Source organism: Hippoglossus hippoglossus, chromosome 6 (genome assembly GCF_009819705.1).
Source record: "Hippoglossus hippoglossus isolate fHipHip1 chromosome 6, fHipHip1.pri, whole genome shotgun sequence".
NCBI lineage: Eukaryota > Metazoa > Chordata > Actinopteri > Pleuronectiformes > Pleuronectidae > Hippoglossus > Hippoglossus hippoglossus.
Window position 1 is genome coordinate 6,643,779 of NC_047156.1, and position 24,707 is coordinate 6,668,485.

The 24,707-nt window shown below is 41.9% G+C and overlaps 2 protein-coding genes across 4 annotated transcripts; both read left to right on the plus strand.

Annotated features, from left to right (window-relative positions):
- Positions 1–9,182: 9,182 nt before the first annotated feature.
- tbxas1 (thromboxane A synthase 1 (platelet)) lies at positions 9,183–24,509 on the plus strand. Of its 3 annotated transcripts, none has more exons than XM_034588785.1 (14): positions 9,183–9,250; positions 9,777–9,914; positions 10,526–10,619; positions 10,943–10,995; positions 11,119–11,215; positions 11,327–11,443; positions 11,751–11,839; positions 11,929–12,077; positions 12,217–12,347; positions 12,540–12,872; positions 12,973–13,061; positions 13,200–13,337; positions 14,658–14,820; positions 15,361–16,900. In XM_034588785.1, exons 2-14 carry the CDS (start codon positions 9,814–9,816, stop codon positions 15,472–15,474), a joined length of 1,668 nt encoding a protein of 555 aa, XP_034444676.1. In that variant the 5' UTR covers positions 9,183–9,250; positions 9,777–9,813; the 3' UTR covers positions 15,475–16,900. The 3 variants fall into 3 exon arrangements, 1 of the variants encoding a protein (XP_034444676.1); XR_004614184.1 differs by lacking the exon at positions 9,183–9,250 and adding an exon at positions 24,423–24,509 and having other exon boundaries at positions 9,720–9,914; positions 15,361–15,528; XR_004614183.1 differs by lacking the exon at positions 9,183–9,250 and having other exon boundaries at positions 9,721–9,914; positions 15,361–16,231; positions 16,707–16,943.
- Positions 18,127–24,498, plus strand: LOC117763565 (thromboxane-A synthase-like). Its single transcript, XM_034588787.1, has 13 exons — positions 18,127–18,345; positions 18,956–19,049; positions 19,374–19,426; positions 19,550–19,646; positions 19,764–19,880; positions 20,188–20,276; positions 20,366–20,508; positions 20,639–20,769; positions 22,305–22,637; positions 22,738–22,826; positions 22,965–23,102; positions 23,552–23,714; positions 24,255–24,498. Exons 1-13 carry the CDS (start codon positions 18,245–18,247, stop codon positions 24,366–24,368), a joined length of 1,662 nt encoding a protein of 553 aa, XP_034444678.1. The 5' UTR covers positions 18,127–18,244; the 3' UTR covers positions 24,369–24,498.
- Positions 24,510–24,707: the final 198 nt, after the last annotated feature.

Sequence of the window (24,707 nt, forward strand, 5' to 3'; positions counted from 1 at the left end):
CGAGAGAGAGAGAGTGTGTGCGAGAGAGAGTGAAAACATATTTCTGACTCTGTGACAACTGCTCAGCTACAGTAAATAAATTACCTGTTCTGTTTGAATTATGTATTCATATCTTGACAGACTAGAGCAGAGGAGAGACTGAAGACCCTCATTCATATCTCTTTAACACAATATGACAAATTAATGAGCCTGGGAGGATGTTCAGCACCTGCCTGTATCTGCTCTTGACTTCTGATCTCTACCTGAGTAAGAAAAGATCCACCCATCCACCCATCCACCCATCCATCCATCCACCCATCCATCCATCCATCCATCCATCCATCCATCCATCCATCCATCCATCCATCCATCCATCCATCCATCTGAACAGCTTTACGTTTGAATACATTTCAGGGGGCTGGAGCCAATCCCAGGTGACATTGGGCGAGAGTGTGACCCTTGCAAGGTCGTCAGCGCAACGTAGCGCCAATTTATAGACAAGCAACCATCCATCCATTCATCCATCCATCCATCCATCCACCCATTATCTGTAGCACTTATCCTTTAAGTGTTGCAGAGAAGCTGGAGCCAATCCCAGCTGACATTGGGCGAGAGGTGGGAACACTTTGAGCAGATTGTCAGCCCATCGCAGCCCAACACACAAAGACAAACAACCCGATAACTTAATCCCATTCTGCATGTCTTTAGACTGTGGAAATAAGCCAGAGTACCCAGAGAAAACCCATTCAGACACAGGGAGAACCTGAAAACTCCAAACAGAAAGACTTGAGGTCGGCCCTGCTGTATTTGAAAGGATGCAGAGGTTGATATGGAGGAACGGACAGTGAGGAGAACTCCCTCAGGGTTTTCTTGCAGATATTAGAGAGAAAAGGCAGAACAGGGGCAATGCAGTGAGCCTCTAATTGAAGAACCCCCCCAACACTGACTCTATGACCTTAAAGTGCACTGATGGAGGGAGAAGATGGTGGAAAGCACAAAATAAAGAGGTGAATTTGAGACAGTTGGAGGTGGAGGAAAAAAAATGATTTCATAACAAGCCTTTGATACTTCAAAGAAATCAGACACGTGGAAACATGACAGATCCCAAAGTCTTCCGTGTTATTATCTATAGCCTTGCATTGACAGAAAATGCAGTTGTGCGTGTGTATGCGTGCACGTGCAGTCGTGGTAAAAATATCTCCCTGCAGTCCCATATGGCATCCGAGTGAGTGGCCTCTCCTCTCCACTCCCCGTGTTCACAGATGCCCGTCACGTCACCACGAAAAGACAAGAGAGAGGGGGGAGCGTGACACACATGCATCCCCTCCCGACAGAGAGAAACGGGGCGGATTGAGAGGTGAAGCTGATCCCTGAGAAGCAGTGCACACTCAATATCCCCTTTATATCCTCTCTCCAAGCCGCCTGGCACCACGAGGCCCGGGGGCTGACGTCAGTGTTATTTCTGTCCATCTCTTGGTCAGGGAGGGGGTCATCGACTCTGATGCATTATTCAGACACGCTGCATCAACCCGAGACAGATCCTATCTTGACAGGGCAAAGCCGCTATCACCCCGTGGCTCAGTGGATGAATACACACGAAAAAGCTGGTTTGTCGTATGACTACTTGTTCCAGAAATTGTTTGACTCGTTCTGTTAAAACATTTGTTTCCTCCATGAAAATGTTGAGTATTTACACTCGAATAAAGAATAGAAATTAAGTTACTACAGTGAATTCTGGAAAGAAATAAGAATAATACACCTCATTACACAATGTTAACTTATTCAGGTGGATTTCTTACTTATGGTTTAAATTACACACTTTCTGAATATAGACCAAACATGTTTTGTCTTTTTCATTAAGTAGATTTAATATTGTTTAACATCTATATGTATGTTTTGATCGAGGAATTTGTTTTCTCTTTCTTTAACATTGGCAGATATGCAACTTTTCCAAATTGTCATTTATTTCACAGAGAATTATTCATGGAGGCTGATGACCAAATCAGACATGTTGAGGAGTGTGTGCAGTTTGGTGCACGTCCAAATAAAAAAGCAGATCTAGTGAATTTAAATTAGGTTTCATGAGGGGACTGCTGGGCCTTGGTGGAAGTATTATGCTCCGTATATATAAGTTAACTGTGAAGTTCTCTCTCTTTGATGACATTAATAAGAGTCAGGTTATCTGTTCTCATCACCACGGCTATTTGCACATCTACAGTGAAACTGGAGCAGAAAGCAAACACACAGAGAAACCAGGTTTGTGTATTTGCAGAGGGAGCGGATGGCAGGTGAGGCGACAGGAGACAGGGGCAGAGTGACCAAAATGATCAGACGTGGGGCAGGAGTCATGACAACAACAAAAAACTGTGTTGCTGTAGATTCACAAATCTTTCTGCAGCTTACATGATATATTATATCTATCAATGGCGGCTAGATTCAAGATTCAAGGTCTTTACTGTCACTATACTCAGGTACAATAGATTGTAGCTTGTTGTAGCTATAGTGAAAGAGTGAGATTGACACTGCGGCTCCAGATCAGGGCTCAAGATCTTTTTTTTTTTCATTCTCTTTACCAGAGAACGTTTTTCAACATTTTCACAGTTTTTTCATGCAATAATTAATGGGTCTTGATGGAAAAAAGAAATGCATGCATATTAAGGGAATTGATATCTGTAAGTGTGTGAAGTTTGGAGCAGCTGGACTGACTTTAAGGGGACTAGGCTGTGGCGGAGGTATGCGTGGAGATTACCACATACACACACACACACACACACACACACACACACACACACACACACACACACACACACACACACACACACACACACACACACACACACACACACACAGGAGAGAGGTTCAGACAGGCCCTTGAACCAAGGAATGGGAACATGGTGAAAACACAAAAGACAGACAACCATAAAACGGCAGAACAGTGACACTCCTGAACATCGGCGCCAACACCAGAGCACAACAGCCCTTTATTAATTTGCTGGAGAAACATATTTCTCTGAGTTAAAAGCATTAAATCTCAGGCTTTTGTGACATTGATCTTGTCCTCGTCATCTTCGTCAGCCTCGTTGATCCCAGGTCGTTTCTCTAGAGGGAGACAGACTCTCTCTGACTGCATCACGCACAGAGCTGGTCAGAGGTGATGCAGCCGAATGAGAAAACCCCTCAGCTGATGAGTCAGAGATGCTGTTTAAAGGTTTAAATATCACAGCACGGCTTCAGTGATGAGTCACATCCATTTTAATACAATTGCATTACGCAAAACAGTGTCAGGGGATAAAATAGATCAATGTGCTTCTTAACGTGCGCAAGAAAAAAAACGTGTTGATGTAATGAAACCGCTGCTTCCCAGTGATGTGATATAACCAGGACCATACCTCAGCACCATCATCACATCCCTCTAACCACACCGCTGTCAATTTTTTAGTAAACATGTTTCTGGTTTCTGGTTCTGGGCTCGTACAGCTGTTGTCCGAGCTCGGAGCAGAACAGAGAGGCCTCTCTCTCAGCCTCCAGGTAACGTCCATTCATTATCCATGTTATTCCTGCAGCCATTCCTTCCCATGATCCCTGGGTTTAGTGTATATAAAAGTGGGGTTGGGAAGAGAGGCGGCCGACGGGATGTGCTCTGCAGCCGTCCTCCTAACACAGTAATTGAAATGCTAATATTCTGATACAGGATGATGACCTGTGAAAAGCTGGAAATCCTCGACACTGTTGGGTAATAAACAGGTAGAGAAAAGTCCCCATCAAAACTCACAGGCGCACTCACAATGCATGTGCGTAGACACAGTATGTGAAATGTGTGCGTTATTTCAGTTAGTGTGAATTTTTCATTCTGTTCTCCTCTCCTCTCCATTCCACATCTTGTCTATTGTAAAGGCTCGGCTCTGATTTGCTAATACACTGACAATTCTTCCCTTAGTTTAAATGTGAATCTTGTCCATCTTTTTAAAATTGTATTTTTTTTATCTACTCCCCCAGAGCTCCACTTCTCTTCTTTGTTTTCCTGTGGCAGCGTCGGGGATGTAGTGTTATTTGTTCTTTTTATTCCAGACAGGTAACTTTGTGTCATTTAAATCATTATCTTAATTGCTTTGCATTGTGTCGATGGCTTAAGGCTGGGAAGCAAGTGAACCTGAACAACAGACTCACATTGACCAGCTCCCCCCCCTCCCCCCCCCACACACACACACCATTAGCAATTGCTTAAATTAATTAACAATCTGCCCATTCGAATAATTACCGTCGGTAAAACATAGAGGTTCACTGAAGTGTTCGGTCTGTCCTTGCTTTGCTCTTCTAATTGTGACTCTCTTCCTTGAATTGAACCGTTTTCTTTTAGTATCTGACAATAAATGTGGTTTTACCATCTGCAACAACACTGCACGAGCTCTGAATCCTCGTTCATTCTGTCACAAAAGATTTCTTTGGTAACTTACTAACATATTCACACATCTTAAGTTGACTTGTGAGCAACCATTTACCAATTACACAACCAGCAGATGTGTGTTTATTTATTCAGTTATTTAAAACGGTGCACAGCTTGAGATGAGATCTTAGCTTCAGGTTTATTTGTGATCCCTCGGCTGGTCAGAACAAAGAAGCAACGCAATAACAAACAGTGAAGGGCAGAAATATAAAAACATATACACAGAAGCACATCACAAACGTGTAGCTTTCAAATAAAATCAGGTCATGAAGGCCACACGACTGAATAGCATAGTGGCTGCAGAGCTGTGCAGCTTTCTGCAGACTTTACCTTGGTTTTGAAAAGTGCTGACCGAGCTGCAGGTCCTCACGCCACCAGACAGGCGGCTCCCTGTTGGTGATTTGTTGCTGTTCGAGAGAAAGCTGATCGCTCAAATGAAGCGTTGATACATTCCGGTATAGAGACGGTATTCTGGAGGATCTGTGGTCGAGGAGGAGCCAAAACATTAGGACGTTTCATAAAAAGCCACAGCACAGATCTTAAACTAATCTGAAATCCTCAAAGCTAAACTATATTTCTCCTCTTCTCTCTGCGATGGAACTGCATTGTCTTTTTGACTTATAGAGCTTTTAGTGGGTATGAGGACTCAGCAGTTCGTATGGCTGCCAACATGTTTGCAATAAAACATGTAGGAAAGGATAAGAGGATTAATAAATATCTTGGAGAGAGTCTCTATTTGATCAGATGCACTTTATGGATTTCATTTTTAACAAGATACATTTTTAACAAGATAAATCACATCAAGATATCAGTCATTTGTTTCACGTTTGAATATCAGTGTCAGGAGGTTGTACCATTATTTTAGAGCTGACAAAATCCAATATTTCCCCTTTCATCTCTGTTTCTGGTCCCTATACCAACCACTGAGGACCATATCGGGGTCTGTAGCTGCTAAATATTCCACTACTGTCAAAGTAAAGTGTGGACTTTGAGCTTATTTTTTGCTGAAACATCCAATATGCCAGAAAAAAAATAGTTGATGACAGTGAAACAAAAATAATTTTTCATTTGTATGATGATCCCACCACGGATGTGACAAGAGGAATCTATAAGAAGACGTGTGATCCTGCTTTACTCTGCACATATACAGCCGAGACGCTGCACACTGTGTGTCCAACGTCTAAGTCTCTCCTCGTCTCTCTGCAGGTCCCATTCAACAGGATGGGACGTGATGTAAATAAGGCGAGATAAGAATACAGTGGGAGCAGCCGGGGCCACGAAGCCAAGCAGGCACCGACTGGGACGGGAGGCAGGACAAAGCAACATGGAGGCACGAAGACAAAGACAAATCAGGCATGAGCGAGGGGGCCACCACAGCCGACATTATCTGGCACAGTAATTGGTTGTTTTTGTCTCCATCAAATGGGGCCTTTTAATGAGTGGATTGGAAAAATAAAATAGAAATAAAGACACCTCGGCTGGTGGAGGCAGACCACTGATAAGAGACTGGACGACAATACAGAATTCTGCATGCATCGTTTCAATGGTAATTCAAACTGTGGGACATTATTTGACACTGTGTCTGGTGGTTAATGCTTATTTTAAGGTAACAGAGAATCCCTAGCACCCAGTAAGTTCCCCTCCCCCCCCCCCCCCCCCCCCCGTCTCACAGCAAACATTTTACCTGGACTCATTTAACATCAGACATGACACATTCTTGCTGTAACTATGCCAAGGTCTGCCCTCACTCAATAACCTGCCAAAGCTGAGAGCTCCATTTCTCTTGTGTCCTACACCCCTCCTCTCTTTGGGGGGGGGGGGGCGCACATTCACTCTTTAAATTTAGTTCCAACAAGAAATGTGAAGGCGGGGCTGCTGCAGGAATGCGCAGCACAGTCGAAGGTTGAAGATGTTTTTATCTCTCAAGAATGAATTCAAGCGTTCAAGAATTTCTTTTCAGCGTTAAGAATTTTCAGGAGTTTTCAGATTTACTCTCATGGTGGTCTTGAATACGCCAGCAGCCAAGAAACAGCCACCGGAAGCAGCCAGTTCCTTTCTCATGAATTATAATTAAGAGATCTCACCCTGTTTTATATGAGCGTGGACACATTTTGTAAAAATATACTAAGATGCTAGGATTATATTTTCTCTTATGATTGATAAAATGATGATAGCAGAAGCAACTTTGAAAAAATAAATTCAATTTTAATTTTGTTCGGGTTTTTTTGTTCTATTAATTTTTCAACCACATTGAAAACCACATTTATACTCGATAGCTTTAGATGTTTGAATAAGGAGTGTGAAAAGATTGAGAAACAGTCAGAAAGTCTCAAGGTTCAGGTGTTTTCAAAATGTCTTGAAAAGAAATGCAAACCTGGCACATGGCTGAAAAACAAAAGGTTAAATTGCACTTTGCTCGTTCACTATATGCACCACTTATTTCATCTCTGCATTATTGCATTCAGACCACATGCTGTAAACCAAACTTTGTCACCCAGTGGCTTCAGGCAGTCGGAGTGGTGGTGGACTGGCATGAGGGGGGGGTAGAGGGCTCGTCTTCATCATCTTTCATTTCAGCCTCTCGTTGCCCCGTGGCTGTTCTCAGACCAGACGATATCCAACCAACTTCTTATTTCCTCCCCAGTTAGTCTGTACATTAATAGCTTAGTGCCGCTCCAGCTGCCATTGTTACTCCTGCCTGGCTGCACGCCGCGCTAAGGATGCTGCACGTTCATCAGACCAGAAACATTGTGCATCTCTGCTCTGGGAGGATGGACTGGGAAAGAGCGACTGAATCCAGATGATCCAGATGTTTTGTTTAATAACTTTACTTATCTTTGTCGATCTCTTTGACTTTCTCTCAATCGTCCCTTTCAAAAGCCTCCATCATTATCATTTAGCTAAAATGGGCCTTCGCTTGTCTCACTGTTGGGCTCAACAGACCAAGGAAGTTATGTTTTCACCCCCCTCCCTTTGTTTGCTTGTTTGTTTGTTTGTTTGTAAGCCAGAGTAAACAAAAACAATTGAAAAAAATCCCCATGAAACCCGGTGGAAGGATGGAACATGCACCAAGGAAGAATCTATTTACTTTTAGTGCAGATCCAGATAAACCTTTCGAGATTCTTCAACATTTTCATTGATTTCTCCGAGAATAATTCATGGATCTACATGAAAACAACCAGGTATATTGAGGGAACTGATATTCACGAGTGTGTGAAATTTAGTGAAGATCCAAACTAAAAGTCTGGATCTATATTGAATTCAAATGTGGCTTCACAAGGGGGCTGCTGGTTCTTCCTGGAGGTGTGAACTCTGTCATTCTGTGAATCTCAGTGTTTATTCATTTGTCACTTAAACACCTGGTCAGCACAACTCTGCACATCCTGTATTCTGTGACACGCTGACTGATTAGACCAACGTCACACGCACACATTTTCATAAACACTGTAAATTTGCGGCGTCAGCTTTGTTTAACACCTCGGAGGACTTGGATAAGCGACTGTCATTGAGTCTGCATAATTAGGACACCATGCCGTCTGAATTCAAATGGCCCACTCGCCCTAATGATCTGTCACTTCTCCTGGAAGTCGGACTCCTGAGAATAGCCTCTCTGCACATCAGCAATATGTTGCTGCATGAAAAACATTTTTTTCCGCTGACTTCATTTTGCATCAAACTGATTTGTTTTTCTTTCATGATGCCAAAAGAGCTCTGCTGAAGATGGTTGAAATACACGTCGCTCTTCCTCAGTGAATATTGCATGGCTTTATACTGTGAAGACTAATGGAGGAGTTTACCATTTTCTCAGCGGCAGTCTGCCGGGAGCCATGGATGCAGGAAATGAGAAGGATTAAAGTCACCAATATCACAAAATACCACAGAAGTGTTTACAGTACTGCCAACTGAAAAATATGATTTGAATGCACAGTATTAGTAAAATAGAAAGTTGAAGTTGTTTTAACGTGCAAAGTATTACTTCTGCAGACAGGTACAAGCTGAGCCACCTGTTATTACTGCCCGGGGTTGAAATCAGTGTCGTCTAAAGTAGATGGTGATGGGTTCCAGCAAGATGTTTTGATTTTAAACACTATGGAAGATTAAGAAAAATAGAACATCTGCTCTATTTTTCATTTATGTTTTCATATGTGGACTTTTCAATCACTTTAAGGTATGAAGCACCCTGCACACACTATTTCTGAGGCTGTGTCACTGTTGCTGTTTCCTGTTTGTGGACTGAGGCAGCATCAGTACATAGATAACACGGTGTCTAAGTGCTCTCTACAGGCAATTTGAGGAACTGCAACTGGAAGCTGTTCTGATTTAATTTCACCACAACCAGTTTTCCTTGAATCCTTTTTCCACAGCATGAATGACCCATAAACTGAAATATAGCCCTTGCCACAAGTAAAAAGAGAAGGTTTTTGAAGAAGAAGAAGAAGAAGAAGAAGAAGAAGAAGAAACAATAACTGGACAACTGACATTGGGTTTTATTGGGTTATTACACAGATATGTACACTATATATATATAGTTTTTTTTACCTTTGTACTGATTTTGTGAACTTTTTAAAGGCTCTTCAGGTCAAAGATGTAGATTTATCTTGTTCTGTTTATTGAACCAACCAATATTATAAACTCATCTGAGTTTTATTTTAAATTGTTTGGTTAATTTAACTCACAAACTGGGTCGGAGTGTCGTTGTCGGCTGTTGTATCCTCCGGTGCGCTAGGGGGCAGTGAGCAGCTCAGGTCTCTGTTGAGTCAGGAGACAATGAACAAAAAAGAGAAAGACAGCACAACAACAATTATAACACACGCAGCGCGCGATGAGGTGAGTGTTCACACGCGTTTTTTTTTTATTTGTTTTTTACCGTAACAGTAAATAACGTTTCTCTGTATTAGAGGACGGCGCTGACATCGTTAATGAAAACGTTAATGACGCACAGTAGCTAACATGCTTCGTTGTTGTTAGCTACCTGCCAGCCTAGCTTGTCATGAAGTCGTGTTTTTCCTCTTAAATAAAAACATGCTAGGTGCTTAGCCCTTTGACAGGAGGAGCTTTACCCGTAGCAGATAAATGTTAAAACGTGTCTTACATGAAACTGCGTTGTGTTTACGTGAAGAAAACAGACAGGACACGAACTCCTCTGCTTACAAATGCAGGGCAAAGGTCGAACACGCATCAGAGCTTCACACAAATCATTGACTAAACCAACAAACAAACAAATGTGTAATGGAGACAAGTCGCCCTCAGGTCTTAGTCAACACAGACAGGAGCAGTCACGTGATTCAAACAGACTGGTCATATAGAGGTCATTCACAAGGTAACAACACTGTCTTCTCTTCTTTCTCTTCAGGCTTTGATCTGGTGCTGGAAGTTGTTTGTTTTCCATCATGGAGGCTGCAGCTGACTTTCTGAAAGTGCTCCACCCTGCAGCCGGGCGATTGTCTCTGACACTCAGCCTCTTCCTCGTCTTTCTAGGTCTTCTGTACTGGTGAGTAAATACTTCAGCATCTGATTTTTTTTAAAAAATGAAACTCTACTTCTCTGTCCCAGTCAACTGATGCACACACTCATCAGTTGAGTTTTTATATTTAAAGGGATAGTTCATCGTAACAAATTTAAATTCACTCATTATCTACTCAGCACTGTGCCGAGGGAGGTTGTGAGTGAAGTGTTTGAGTCCACGAAACCCTTTTGGAGTCTCGGGGTAAACAGCGTTGCAGCTAAATCCAATACAATTGAAGTAAATGGTGACCACTTCTCAAAACGTAAAAAAAAACATCAGGTAGGAACATTAAATGCGTCCATACTGCTCATGTGGTGTCATCCAAGTGTCTGTACGCCCTGACATTCAAATTTGACTTGAAACGGTGTAATTTACACCCTGTTTACCCCTGAAACTCCAAAACTGTTTTGTGGACTCAAACACTTCACCCACCACCTCCATTGGCATAGTGGTGAGTAGATAATGAGTGAATTAAAATGTTTCCGTGAACTATCTCTTCAAAGGTCCCAAATAACTCTAATCAAGCAGAATATTTATTTTGCTTTTATTCTATTCATTCATCGTTCATCAACACAGCTCTGTGCTCTGTCTTCTAGGTATTCGTTTTACCCGTATTCAGTCCTTTCTCGATGTGGCATCAAACATCCGAAGCCATTACCTTTCTTTGGCAACATATTGATGTTTCGCCAGGTAAGACGTTGCGTTGAATTACCCCTGGTGTCCCTTCACTTTTTCTTTTATCTTTAACCTGTGTCAGAGTTTGTGTGGATTATGAGTCCCCCCCCCCCTCCAAATCAATGTCTGACCCATCAACCACCTCCCACAGCGAGAGAGAGACACTGATGCCTCCCTTCATTTGTTTATTTCCCCTCTGTTTAAGTCAAGGTTAACAGGTGAATCTTAGTGCCGTCCCTTTTAAGCATGTGAAAGAGTTGTGAGGCTGATTAGTTGTCGCACTGTTGATTTTTCTGTAAATTACATTAGTTAACATTGTTCCTCATTCTTCTGTTCAGGGTTTTTTCGGCCCAGTCGCTGATCTCATAAGGACACATGGCAGAGTTTGTGGGTAAATAAAATAATTATTGTCTGAGCACTGAACAATTTCCCACATTATGAAATGTAACCCTGAAATAAATCAGCAGCATTAAGATGATTTGATTTGAATGAGACTCTCCTTGGTGTATATCAGGTACTACTTGGGACGCAGACCGGTGGTGGTGGTCGCAGACCCTGACATGCTCAGACAAGTGATGGTCAGAGACTTCAGCAGTTTCCCAAACAGAATGGTGAGGACACAACTAACTAAGCAAAAAATATACTGTATATTATGTGTTAACTAGTGATGGGGTAATGACAACAGTTGTTTGTACCTGTACTCAACCTGTTCTTCTGTACAGACTATTCGCTTTGCCACCAAGCCCATGTCTGACTGCCTGCTCATGTTGAGGAACGAGCGCTGGAAGAGAGTGCGGAGCATCCTGACCCCGTCCTTCAGCGCTGCGAAGATGAAAGAGGTGAGATAAGCAGACCTGGATTATTTTGGCACTAGTTAGAATGAGCTGGTATGTGTTTCAAAGAAGTGGAAGTGGAAGTGTGGAGTTGGAGGACACAGAGAAAAGGCGGAGGAGTTAAACTTGTAACTTTCAAGGTTTGGTACAAAATATTTCGTTTGTGTTTGTGTAGTGTGACTGTGTGAGCTGTGTTTCTAGAGCCGCCTTAAACTTTTTCAAATATTCTGTGGTCTTTATGGATCAATACTGGACTTGATTGATATTGACAAGACAGATTCCACTCACTGTAAGATTGTCCTTTTTCTTTTAGATGGCTCCACTCATCAACACAGCCACCGACGTTCTGATGAACAACCTGAATGTTTACGCTGAGTCCGGAGAGGCCTTTGACATCCACAGGTAGAGAAATGAAATAATAAAACAATAAACAAAGGAAGGTGTCTCTTTCTGCCCTGCCTCATGTTTTTATACGTGTGTCTGTTTCGCAGATGTTTTGGCTGCTTCACCATGGATGTTATCGCCAGTGTGGCGTTTGGAACCCAGGTGGACTCTCAGAAAAACCCAGATGACCCATTTGTCCGTCACGCTCAGATGTTCTTCTCCTTCTCTTTCTTCAGGCCCATCACACTATTTTTCAGTGAGTCCAGTCTATTGTTGTTGTTATTATTATTTATTTATTATATTATGTATGTTTTGTACATTGAGTCATGTGGAAGTGTCCGAATCTCAGGCATCTCAGGTTGGGTCAAACCAATAAATGTGGTCTGTGTGTCCAGTTGTGTTTCCTTTCCTCGCGGCTCCTCTGGTGCGATTCCTCCCCAACAAACGACTTGCCAAGATGAATGGGTTCTTTATCAACTGTATCCAGAAGATCATCAAGCAGAGGGAGGAGCAGCCTCCTGAACAGGTGAATCTTTTGGACATTTATTTATCTTAAAATGCAACTTTAGTCAACTGACCTCAAGAGCATTCCCACGATTTCCTTTTTTATCTTTGATGATTTGTTTGAATTTATTCTATCATCTGCATCTCCTTCAAGTTATTTTATCTGATATAAAGTCTTTTACATTAATCTACCGATCCTTCAATTTTCTTGTAGCGGCGTCGAGACTTCCTCCAGCTGATGTTGGATGCTCGAACCAGCAAAGAGTCTGTGTCTTTGGAGCACTTCGATACACTGAACCATACTGATGAGCTCAATCCCAGGAACCAGCAAGCGCAGCCATCGGCCTCGGATCAGGAGGCCCACAGCAGGGCTCCTCAGAAAAAGATGATCACTGAGGATGAGATCGTGGGTCAGGCTTTTGTCTTCCTCCTGGCAGGCTACGAAACCAGCAGCAACACCCTGGGCTTCACCTGCTACCTGCTGGCCATCAACCCTGAATGTCAACACAAAGTACAGGAAGAGGTGGATGAGTTCTTCACAAGACATGTGAGTGTATTCACCCATTGTTTAATCTGATCTTCTTTGCTTTATTTAGTTATGACAGAAGACAGTGCTGGGTTTTATCTTGTGCTACCTGTTGTTGTAGGAGTCACCAGATTACACTAATGTTCAGGAGCTGAAGTATTTGGACATGGTTGTATGTGAAGCACTGCGCCTCTACCCTCCTGGATTCAGGTAAAGGAAGATTTATGTATGCATATATGATTACATGGACTAAGACCATACAGTAATCAAATATAAAGAAGAAAAAAGTATTTGAGGTCTGTAAATACTGCAGAGTGATTATTTCCCTCTGCATTTTGTCCCACAAAGGTTTGCACGAGACATCGACCAGGACTGTGTGGTGAATGGCCAGTTTCTCCCTAAAGGAGCATCGCTGGAGATCCCAGCAGGATTCCTCCATTACGACCCAGAGCATTGGCCAGAGCCCGAGAGGTTCATCCCTGAGAGGTAGGAGGCAGCTGGAGTAGTTAAGCACAACTATTAACCTATTTTCAGCTGAGTAACAGCAAACATTTTGGGAAATGGATCCTCCCGACGTGTCTCTATGATCAGATACTGGTGGATTAACATGAAAACTGTTACTGATCTCATGGCTTGCAAAATAAATTGTATATCCACATCTATCTGAGTTTAGCAATTCATAGGAATTATCTTCAAATGCTGCTTTAAATACTAAAAAATATGATATCATAAATAAATGTAGACAATATCGTGGTTAACTGGTTTACCATATTATTTCAATCTCAAACTGTTGAGACTATTTAAAGGGGACATATCATGAAAATTCCACTTTGTTAGTGCTTCTACACGTTAATGGCATCTGGCATGTCTACCAACCCAAAAACTCTGAGAAAAAAACACTTGCGCGTTTTGTTATGGTTCCTCTAAGTCAGAAACGTCATGCTTGAGTGACTCGATTGAGCTTCCTGGGTTTTGTGTCGTCACAATACACTGGAAGTCTCCCTACATGGCCTTGGCCCACCCCCCACCTCATCCCCCCCGCCCCCCCACACTCGTTACGCCGGGTTTACACCGGACGCGGAAGCGCCGCACCGCGCAGCGCCGTTCTCAAGCGCGCAGCCGCCTGGCTGTTCACACGGGACGAGCATTTCTCCGCGCTGGTCAGCCCCATGGACTGTATATATAAGGTCAGCCCGCGATTCTGCTTTCTCCGCTTGTTGTTGTACCCGTTGAATGTCGGGGTTCGGGGGTAAATGATGGTCTTCATAGCCCCCCCCCCCCCCCCCCCCCCCCCCACCTCTCTTTCTCTCTCTGTCTGTCTGCTTGTGTGCTTGTAGTGGATGGGCAGAGGGGGACATTTAATTATGTGATTGGGAAAATTAAAACTCCAGGACAACAGAAGGGGAATACAAAGTATGGGATGCATATTTGATAATTTATATCATATAAAATATGTAATTTATATCATTTAAAATCATGGGGGGGAGGGGGGAGCTGGCTCATTAGCATTTAAAGGAACAGGCACTCAAAACAGGTCACTCTGTGGAGGGCTGTTTTATACAGGGTAAAAAGGGTGCTGTTTTAAATGATCCTTGTGGTATTTTGACCAAAGTATGTTACAGACATTTCATTAAGACCCCAAGGAACCATATCAACTTGTGGTAAAATGGGCATGCTATGTCCCCTTTATTATTATTATTCCAGTATTAAATTGCATTCAATGTGGAATTTAAAAGATCTGACATAAACCCTCTATTAACATTTGTAACCCATTAGTCAAAAATGTACGTTTTTGTTGCTCTACAGATTCACCCCAGAGGCCAAGGCCAGTCGACATCCGTTTGTGTACCTACCGTTCGGGGCCGGTCCCCGTAACTGCGTGGGCATGAGGCTCGCTCAGCTGGAGATCAAAATGGCTTTAGTTCATCTGTTTCACAAATTCAACATCGTGGCCTGCACTGAGACCAAGGTGGGTCGGACACTTCAGACAACAATCTAGTCAACATGATTGTTAGGTTTAGAAAGGATTGAAACTCACAAAGGAGTCATCTGCAATTTATTTGAGGTATCTGCTGAGGTGGAAATAGAAACAAACCTGCAGAGATGCTAATACATGTTTAATGCTATAGATTGTGTCTGCATTTGCATCTGTCAACATCCCATCATCATACAAACACTGATATGTATGATCAGTGTGATAAAAAGGAGAATGTCAAAGCATATTTTGTTTGTACAGTCAAAGTGCATCTACAGTAGCAAAGACGTCATAGCTGTCAAAAAAAATCCAGCCCAACAAGACAAACCACTGTCTACACAGACAGGGTGCACACAAACAGCTGTTGCCACGCCTAGCACATGAATTGTGCAGCTGTAAAATACTGTTATTAGTTATTAATGGTGTTTTTATTAGAAATGTATGATTAGTGTAATTTACCCTACATCCACAGTACAACATGAATCTCTATGGAAAAAGTCTTACATGTGGTATTTTCTTCTTTCCTCTGTGTAGGTTCCTCTCGAGTTGAAGTCATTAAGCACTTTAGGACCCAAAAATGGCATATTTGTGAAAATCACGAGAAGAAACGCGGGAGGAGATCGATTGAATTCAACACGAGAGGATTAGAAACCCACTGTTCATTTTCTTGGCTGGTGGAAAAAGTTCCAAATCATCCAATAGGTCCATGTTGTAATACTTTTCTGCATTACTTTTGAACTTTATATCGTAAATTTAAGTACCATGTATACCTCAATCATTGTGCTCATCTCGTGCCTTTTCACTGAGGCGGGAGCCAGAGAGTGGGCCCAAGATGAGCATTGCTTTGCTGTCGTGATAAATGAAACGTGCATGAAACTGTGAACTCCCCACGGATGACAGAGGGAGCTGGAGGACGTGTGAACAAAGACATAGGAGTGAAAAAAGGAAAAGAATTGTGCTCTAGTGAAAGAGCAACCAGCATTACTGAGTATTTCTGAGTCTTTTATTTTGAACAGGCTGTAACTGCACTGTCAGTTTATTTTGGTGATTCCATTCATGAGAAGTTGTGTGCTCTTTTTAAGCTGCTTTAGTTGCCTATTCTACCTCCAATATAAGCCACTTTACAAACCTCCCCCGCCACCACCTCCTTTTCATACTGAATCTGACCTCACAATGTCGTGTGTTGTCATTGATGCCTGTTCTATGCCGGGGTCTTTTAGCTGCTGCTCAGGAGCCATACCACCAAATATAAGTTACTGCAATTATTGAATTCAAACAAATTTTGTCAAGAGTTGTCGCTACTGAAGAGTAGTTTTCATTTCACCATTAGCAGGTGGTGACAGGTTTGTATGACGGAGTATCCGGGTCACTTAAAGGGAAGAAAATCTGAGATTTTGAGAATAAGGTCATAATGTTAAGAGAATAAAGTTGTATTTCGAGGCTGTGTGTGATTTTAAAGGGGGAATATGAAAAGATCAGCCTGTCGCCTGTGTTAAAATCAGGAATGTGGAGCATCTTGTTTAGTTGTTCTTTAAGTAGATTTCACAAATAACAAAAATATTGGTTCTAAAGAACCACATAGACCTCTTGCCCATTCTGTTGGTTGCTGGTTATTTCCACAAAAGAAGAAACAAACTTAATTTAGGGTTAGGATTTTGACTTTTTTCTCATAAAATTACAACTTAATTGTTGTAATATTATGATCTCATTCTTGAAATCTCAGCATTCTCAATCTTTAATATAACCCCAATACTCCATAAGTCTGCACTGTGGCATTATGATTTTTTTGAAAATCAATTTCCTGTTTTTTGATGTGATTCATTTTTTAGTCTCAACAGCTGCTCTGTTGAATTTTAACCAATGTGTTGGGAGTGAGTGAGTTCAATAATTTTTATTGGAGTCATTAATCCATTTTAGTCTTGAATAAATGCAGTAAGTTTTCTGATGATGACGATTCACCATGTGTGTAGTTCAGTGACTAAAGAGATAAAAGGTGAATAAAGACAGAACTGCTAGTTACATTTAAAATGGGTTAAATTCCACTTGTGTGTAATTAAATATTCTAAAATAATGAGTTTTCATTTTATTGGCTGCACTGGGAAAATAAAGATTTAAAATAATGACAAATGCTTCTCTTCATTTCAGAGGTAAATATTAAAAATGTGAGTGTATAGATTTATATATCAAACCTAACGCTCTACTGAATGCCATTCTTGTTCGATTACTGGAACGGCTGCTGAGGCCGTCGTACTCTACCTTTGCTGTAGGCCACACCATGGACACCACACATCCTCCAGTCAAAGTTTTGCTCAGAGATGGCCTGAATCAGGGAAGCATCAGTGCCATGGAACAAGTACTGCTGATTCACAGGTTTCCCTCCATTTCTCGCATTTGCGTTTTAGTGAGAAATTAGCTTTCTTGCATATGACTGACATCTGTATAGTGTTTAACAGTCAAGAATGAGTGCAGTACTTTACCCTTGTGAATAATGTGTTATTTCTATTGTTAGGACTGTAATCCGTGGCATACAATACACTGTACTTAAACTTGTTCTCATACCTAACCTTTATATATATTACAGTATTCCTTTAGCTTTATTCAACATCACACATACATGAATGCACTGTGCTCATTAAGACACGGTGACCTATGCCTTAGAAAGAAATCAAGCAGCTGCCCCAGGTTCTGAAGGGCAGATAGGAAAGGCGTTGTCTTGTCTGATGAATACGCATGCTTACGCACACAGAACATACAGCCGATAAAGCAGGAACACAAGGTTCCTCACTCCAATGAACAGCAACACTGTATCTGCAAAACTACTGAAGATTCACAAAGCTTCAGCAGGGTCAAAGCTTGTTTTTAAAACACAAAACCAAACACTGTCAGAAATGTGAAGATTTGCCCAGCTACTATCAAAGGAGGGACGAACCTGGGAGCGGCTCCTCATCATTGGCGGATTCCAGTGCCAAGAGGCTGGGACCATGCCTGTGCACCAGCAAGGGAGAGCCAGGGCTAAGCCACGGTGACTCCCCCTCGTTATTGACCAATGAAGTTCTACCTACTATTATAAGTATTGCACCCGTCGTCCGTTCGGGGCGACTCTTGACTACCCCGTGCTACTAGAAAGCAGAGGCTGTGTATTGAGTGCTCATAGCTATGTGCACATAGCTATGCTGTACCTTTTCATTGCTTCTGAATAAATACTTGTTGAACCAAACCGAGACCCGCTCTTCTCATATCTCGGGACAAAAGAACACGACAAAACAAGTCGCCCTCAGGTCTTAGTCAACACAGACAGGAGCAGTCACGTGATTCTAACAGACTGGTCATATAGAGGTCATTCACAAGGTAACAACACTGTCTTCTCTTCTTTCTCTTCAGGCTTTGATCTGGTGCTGGAAGTTGTTTGTTTTCCATCATGGAGGCTGCAGCTGACTTTCTGAAAGTGCTCCACCCTGCAGCCGGGCGATTGTCTCTGACACTCAGCCTCTTCCTCGTCTTTCTAGGTCTTGTGTACTGGTGAGTAAATACTTCAGCATCTGATTTTTTTAATGAAACTCTACTTCTCTGTCCCAGTCAACTGATGCACACACTCATCAGCTGAGTTTTGTAGTTGAACATCATCATCGTAAAAATGAAAATTCACTCATTATCTACTCAGCACTGTGCCGAGGGAGGTTGTGAGTGAAGTGTTTGAGTCCACAAAACACTTTTGGAGTTTCAAGGGTAAACAGTGTTGCAGCCAAATCCAATACAATTGAAGTAAATGGTGACCACTTCTCAAAACGTAAAAAAAAACCATCAGGTAGGAACATTAAATGCGTCCATACTGCTCATGTGGTGTCATCCAAGTGTCTGTAACCCCCGAAATTCAAATTTGACTTGAAACGGTGTCATTTACACCATGTTTACCCCTGAAACTCCAAAACTGTTTTGTGGACTCAAACGCTTCACCCACCACTCGAATTGGCATAGTGGTGAGTAGTTAATGAGGGACTTAAAAAAATTCTGTGAACTATCTCTTCACAGGTCCCAAATAACTCTAATCAAGAAGCAAGCAAAATATTTATTTTGCTTTTATTCTATTCATTCATCGTTCATCAACACAGCTCTGTGCTCTGTCTTCTAGGTATTCATTTTACCCGTATTCAGTCCTTTCTCGATGTGGCATCAAACATCCGAAGCCATTACCTTTCTTTGGCAACATATTGATGTTTCGCCAGGTAAGACGTTGCATTGAATTACCCCTGGTGTCCCTTCACTTTTTCTTTTATCTTTAACCTGTGTCAGAGTTTGTGTGGATTATGAGGCCCCCCCCCCCCTCCAAATCAATGTCTGACCCATCAACCACCTCCCACAGCGAGAGAGAGACAGTGATGCCTCCCTTCATTTGTTTATTTCCCCTCTGTTTAAGTCAAGGTTAACAGGTGAATCTTAGTGCCGTCCCTTTTAAGCATGTGAAAGAGTTGTGAGGCTGATTAGTTGTCGCACTGTTGATTTTTCTGTAAATTACATTAGTTAACATTGTTCCTCATTCTTCTGTTCAGGGTTTTTTCGGCCCAGTCGCTGATCTCATAAGGACACATGGCAGAGTTTGTGGGTAAATAAAATAATTATTGTCTGAGCACTGAACAATTTCCCACATTATGAAATGTAACCCTGAAATAAATCAGCAGCATTAAGATGATTTGATTTGAATGAGACTCTCCTTGGTGTATATCAGGTACTACTTGGGACGCAGACCGGTGGTGGTGGTCGCAGACCCTGACATGCTCAGACAAGTGATGGTCAGAGACTTCAGCAGTTTCCCAAACAGAATGGTGAGGACACAACTAACTTAACTAAAGCAAAAAATATACTGTATATTATGTGTTAACTAGTGATGGGGTAATGACAACAGTTGTTTGTACCTGTACTCAACCTGTTCTTCTGTACAGACTATTCACTTTGCCACCAAGCCCACGTCTGACTGCCTGCTCATGTTGAGGAACGAGCGCTGGAAGAGAGTGCGGAGCATCCTGACCCCGTCCTTCAGCGCTGCGAAGATGAAAGAGGTGAGATAAGCAGACCTGGATTATTTTGGCACTAGTTAGAATGAGCTGGTATGTGTTTCAAAGAAGTGGAAGTGGAAGTGTGGAGTTGGAGGACACAGAGAAAAGGCGGAGGAGTTAAACTTGTAACTTTCAAGGTTTGGTACAAAATATTTCAGTTGTGTTTGTGTAGTGTGACTGTGTGAGCTGTGTTTCTAGAGCCGCCTTAAACTTTTTCAAATATTCTGTGGTCTTTATGGATCAATACTGGACTTGATTGATATTGACAAGACAGATTCCACTCACTGTAAGATTGTCCTTTTTCTTTTAGATGGCTCCACTCATCAACACAGCCACCGACGTTCTGATGAACAACCTGAATGTTTACGCTGAGTCCGGAGAGGCCTTTGACATCCACAGGTAGAGAAATGAAATAATAAAACAATAAACAAAGGAAGGTGTCTCTTTCTGCCCTGCCTCATGTTTTTATACGTGTGTCTGTTTCGCAGATGTTTTGGCTGCTTCAGCATGGATGTTATCGCCAGTGTGGCGTTTGGAACCCAGGTGGACGCTCAGAAAAACCCAGATGACCCATTTGTCCGTCACGCTCAGATTTTCTTCTCTTTCTTCAGGCCCATCATGCTAATTTTCAGTGAGTCCAGTCTATTGTTGTTGTTATTATTATTTATTTATTATATTATGTATGTTTTGTAAATTGAGTCATGTGGAAGTTTCCGAATCTCAGGTTGGGTCAAACAAATAAATCTGGTTTGTGTGTCCAGTTGTGTTTCCTTTCCTCGCGGCTCCTCTGGTGCGATTCCTCCCCAACAAACGACTTGCCAAGATGAATGGGTTCTTTATCAACTGTATCCAGAAGATCATCAAGCAGAGGGAGGAGCAGCCTCCTGAACAGGTGAATCTTTTGGACATTTGTTTATCTAAAAATGCAACTTGAGTGAACTGACCTCAAGAGCATTCCCACGTTTTCCTTTCTTTCTTTGATGATTTGTTTGAATTTATTCTATCATCTGCATCTCCTTCAAGTTATTTTTTTCTGATATATAGTTTTTTACATTAATCTGTTGTTGTGCAATAATGCAGTAAACGTGAAACCATTAAATGGTGTGCCTTTCGGCATTCAATACATTTGGTTATCAAAATAAAATATTGAATATTAATATTAAAAATATTAATATTAAATAATAACTTTATTTGATTAAAGTAACCTCGGGGCACCACCCTTCAAAGGAAGGGAAAAGATAGCCAATTGATTAAGTCTCATAAAAGTACTAACTACAAATTTGGAACTCTGATTAACAATTAAATTAATAACTATAACCAAAGTTACCATATAGATAGTTCGCTAAGTTGAAGGATATAGAGTTCTTGACAGTGTAGAGGTTGGCAAAATTCACACTTATGCAACATTCATTAAAACAACATTTGTGAAAGAAAAACATTTATTATGAAGATAATATTGTATAAAAACACAAATTACTAAAGACGTACTTACTATATATATATATGCGTATGTGAGTATGCGTGTGTGTGTCTGTGTGTCTGTGTGAGTGAGTGTGTTTTCAAAATGGCGGCTGGCCCCTATGAGGGCAATAAACCATGCACCCTAGTATGTTTACGACACGTGGCGGGGGTCAGAGAGATGGGTGCTGAGATATGCGTGTGTGTGTGGGTAGGTGCCAGGTTAGAGAAAGAGCGTAGAGTGAAGAGCATAACACAACTAACATTAACTTTCAAATAACTTGTAACCAAACTATCACAGCAACACAAATCAAACTTATAAACATCACACGGAATCGAATAAACAGTCTTTGCTTAGCCAAGTATAATTATTAAGCCCAGTTGTGTTACCCTTCCATGAAAAGGGGAAAAAAGTTGATGTGCTGTTCGAAGTCCAGTGACGTCGTCTTGCTGGTTGTGGCTCCTGTTTTTGTGGTTCTGCTGTGCGAGGCAGCTCTTATGCTGAGGTCCATAGGCAGGCGCTCGTGTCGCTGCCTTTTGGATGGTTTTCGCAGTCTACTCCAGTCAGGCCTGCTTGAAGGTTGGTAGAGCTTGGATTTGGAGGAGGTTTCCCTGGTGAGTTGAGCTGCACCTCTCCTCCATTGAAGTTGAGCAGACAGAGAGGTGGGCTCCTCTCGTATGGTTGCGTAGAAAGAGAAAGAAGGGGGGGGAGAACTGGGCTTATATTGGCCTGGTGACCTCATGGGTCATGGGGCCCAGAGTGACCAATAGTGGTTGAAACTTGTGTCCCCGGTCGATTTTCACACCTCTGTGTGACGTTGACGCGCCCTGGGAGACTGAGTTCTGGAGGCTCTGGTTTGTCTCCAGAACAAAGAACATGTGCTCTAGGCTTCTGACGACACATGTAGGCCGAACTGTAGTTCACAAATACCAGGTCCCAACACTGTTGATCCTTTAATTTTCTTGTAGCGGCGTCGAGACTTCCTCCAGCTGATGTTGGATGCTCGAACCAGCAAAGAGTCTGTGTCTTTGGAGCACTTCGACACACTGAACCATACTGATGAGCTCAATCCCAGGAACCAGCAAGCGCAGCCATCGGCCTCGGATCAGGAGGCCCACAGCAGGGCTCCTCAGAAAAAGATGATCACTGAGGATGAGATCGTGGGTCAGGCTTTTGTCTTCCTCCTGGCAGGCTACGAAACCAGCAGCAACACCCTGGGCTTCACCTGCTACCTGCTGGCCATCAACCCTGAATGTCAACACAAAGTACAGGAAGAGGTGGATGAGTTCTTCACAAGACATGTGAGTGTATTCACCCATTGTTTAATCTGATCTTCTTTGCTTCATTTAGTTATGACAGAAGACAGTGCTGGGTTTTATCTTGTGCTACCTGTTGTTGTAGGAGTCAACAGATTACACTAATGTTCAGGAGCTGAAGTATTTGGACATGGTTGTATGTGAAGCACTGCGCCTCTACCCTCCTGGATTCAGGTAAAGGAAGATTTATGTATGTATATATGATTACATGGACTAAGACCATACAGTAATCAAATATAAAGAAGAAAAAAGTATTTGAGGTCTGTAAATACTGCAGAGTGGTTATTTTCTGCTGCATTTTGTCCCACAAAGGTTTGCACGAGACATCGACCAGGACTGTGTGGTGAATGGCCAGTTTCTCCCTAAAGGAGCATCGCTGGAGATCCCAGCAGGATTCCTCCATTACGACCCAGAGCATTGGCCAGAGCCCGAGAGGTTCATCCCTGAGAGGTAGGAGGCAGCTGGAGTAGTTAAGCACAACTATTAACCTATTTTCAGCTGAGTAACAGCAAACATTTTGGGAAATGGATCCTCCCGACGTGTCTCTATGATCAGATACTGGTGGATTAACATGAAAACTGTTACTGATCTCATGGCTTGCAAAATAAATTGTATATCCACATCTATCTGAGTTTAGCAATTCATTATATTCATAGGAATTATCTTCAAATGCTACTTTAAATACTAAAAGAATATGATATAATTATAAATAAATGTAGACGATATTGTCCCAGCTGGTTTACCATATTATTTAAATCTCAAACTGTTGAGACTATTTAACATTATTATTATTCCAGTATTAAATTGCATTCAATGTGGTATTAAAAAGATCTGACATAAACCCTCTATTAACATTTGTAACCCATTACTCAAAAATGTACGTTTTTGTTGCTCTACAGATTCACCCCAGAGGCCAAGGCCAGTCGACATCCGTTTGTGTACCTACCGTTCGGGGCCGGTCCCCGTAACTGCGTGGGCATGAGGCTCGCTCAGCTGGAGATCAAAATGGCTTTAGTTCATCTGTTTCACAAATTCAACATCGTGGCCTGCACTGAGACCAAGGTGGGTCGGACACTTCAGACAACAATCTAGTCAACATGATTGTTAGGTTTAGAAAGGATTGAAACTCACAAAGGAGTCATCTGCAATTTATTTGAGGTATCTGCTGAGGTGGAAATAGAAACAAACCTGCAGAGATGCTAATACATGTTTAATGCTATAGATTGTGTCTGCATTTGCATCTGTCAACATCCCATCATCATACAAACACTGATATGTATGATCAGTATCATAAAAAGGAGAATGTCAAAGCATATTTTGTTTGTACAGTCAAAGTGCATCTACAGTAGCAAAGACGTCATAGCTGTCAAAAAAAATCCAGCCCAACAAGACAAACCACTGTCTACACAGACAGGGTGCACACAAACAGCTGTTGCCACGCCTAGCACATGAATTGTGCAGCTGTAAAATACTGTTATTAGTTATTAATGGTGTTTTTATTAGAAATGTATGATTAGTGTAATTTACCCTACATCCACAGTACAACATGAATCTCTATGGAAAAAGTCTTACATGTGGTATTTTCTTCTTTCCTCTGTGTAGGTTCCTCTCGAGTTGAAGTCATTAAGCACTTTAGGACCCAAAAATGGCATATTTGTGAAAATCACGAGAAGAAACGCGGGAGGAGATCGATTGAATTCAACACGAGAGGATTAGAAACCCACTGTTCATTTTCTTGGCTGGTGGAAAAAGTTCCAAATCATCCAATAGGTCCATGTTGTAATACTTTTCTGCATTACTTTTGAACTTAGCCCCAATACTCCATAAGTTTGCACTGTGGCATTATGATTTTCTTTTAAAAAAAAAACAATTTCCTCTTTGTGATGTGATTCATTTTTTTAGTCTCAACAGCTGCTGTGTTGAATTTTAACCAATCTGTTGGGAGTGAGTCTGAGTTCATGAATTTGTATAGAAGTCATTAATCCATTTTAGTCTTGAATAAATGCAATAAGTTTTCTGATGATGACGATTCACCATGTGTGTAGTTCAGTGACT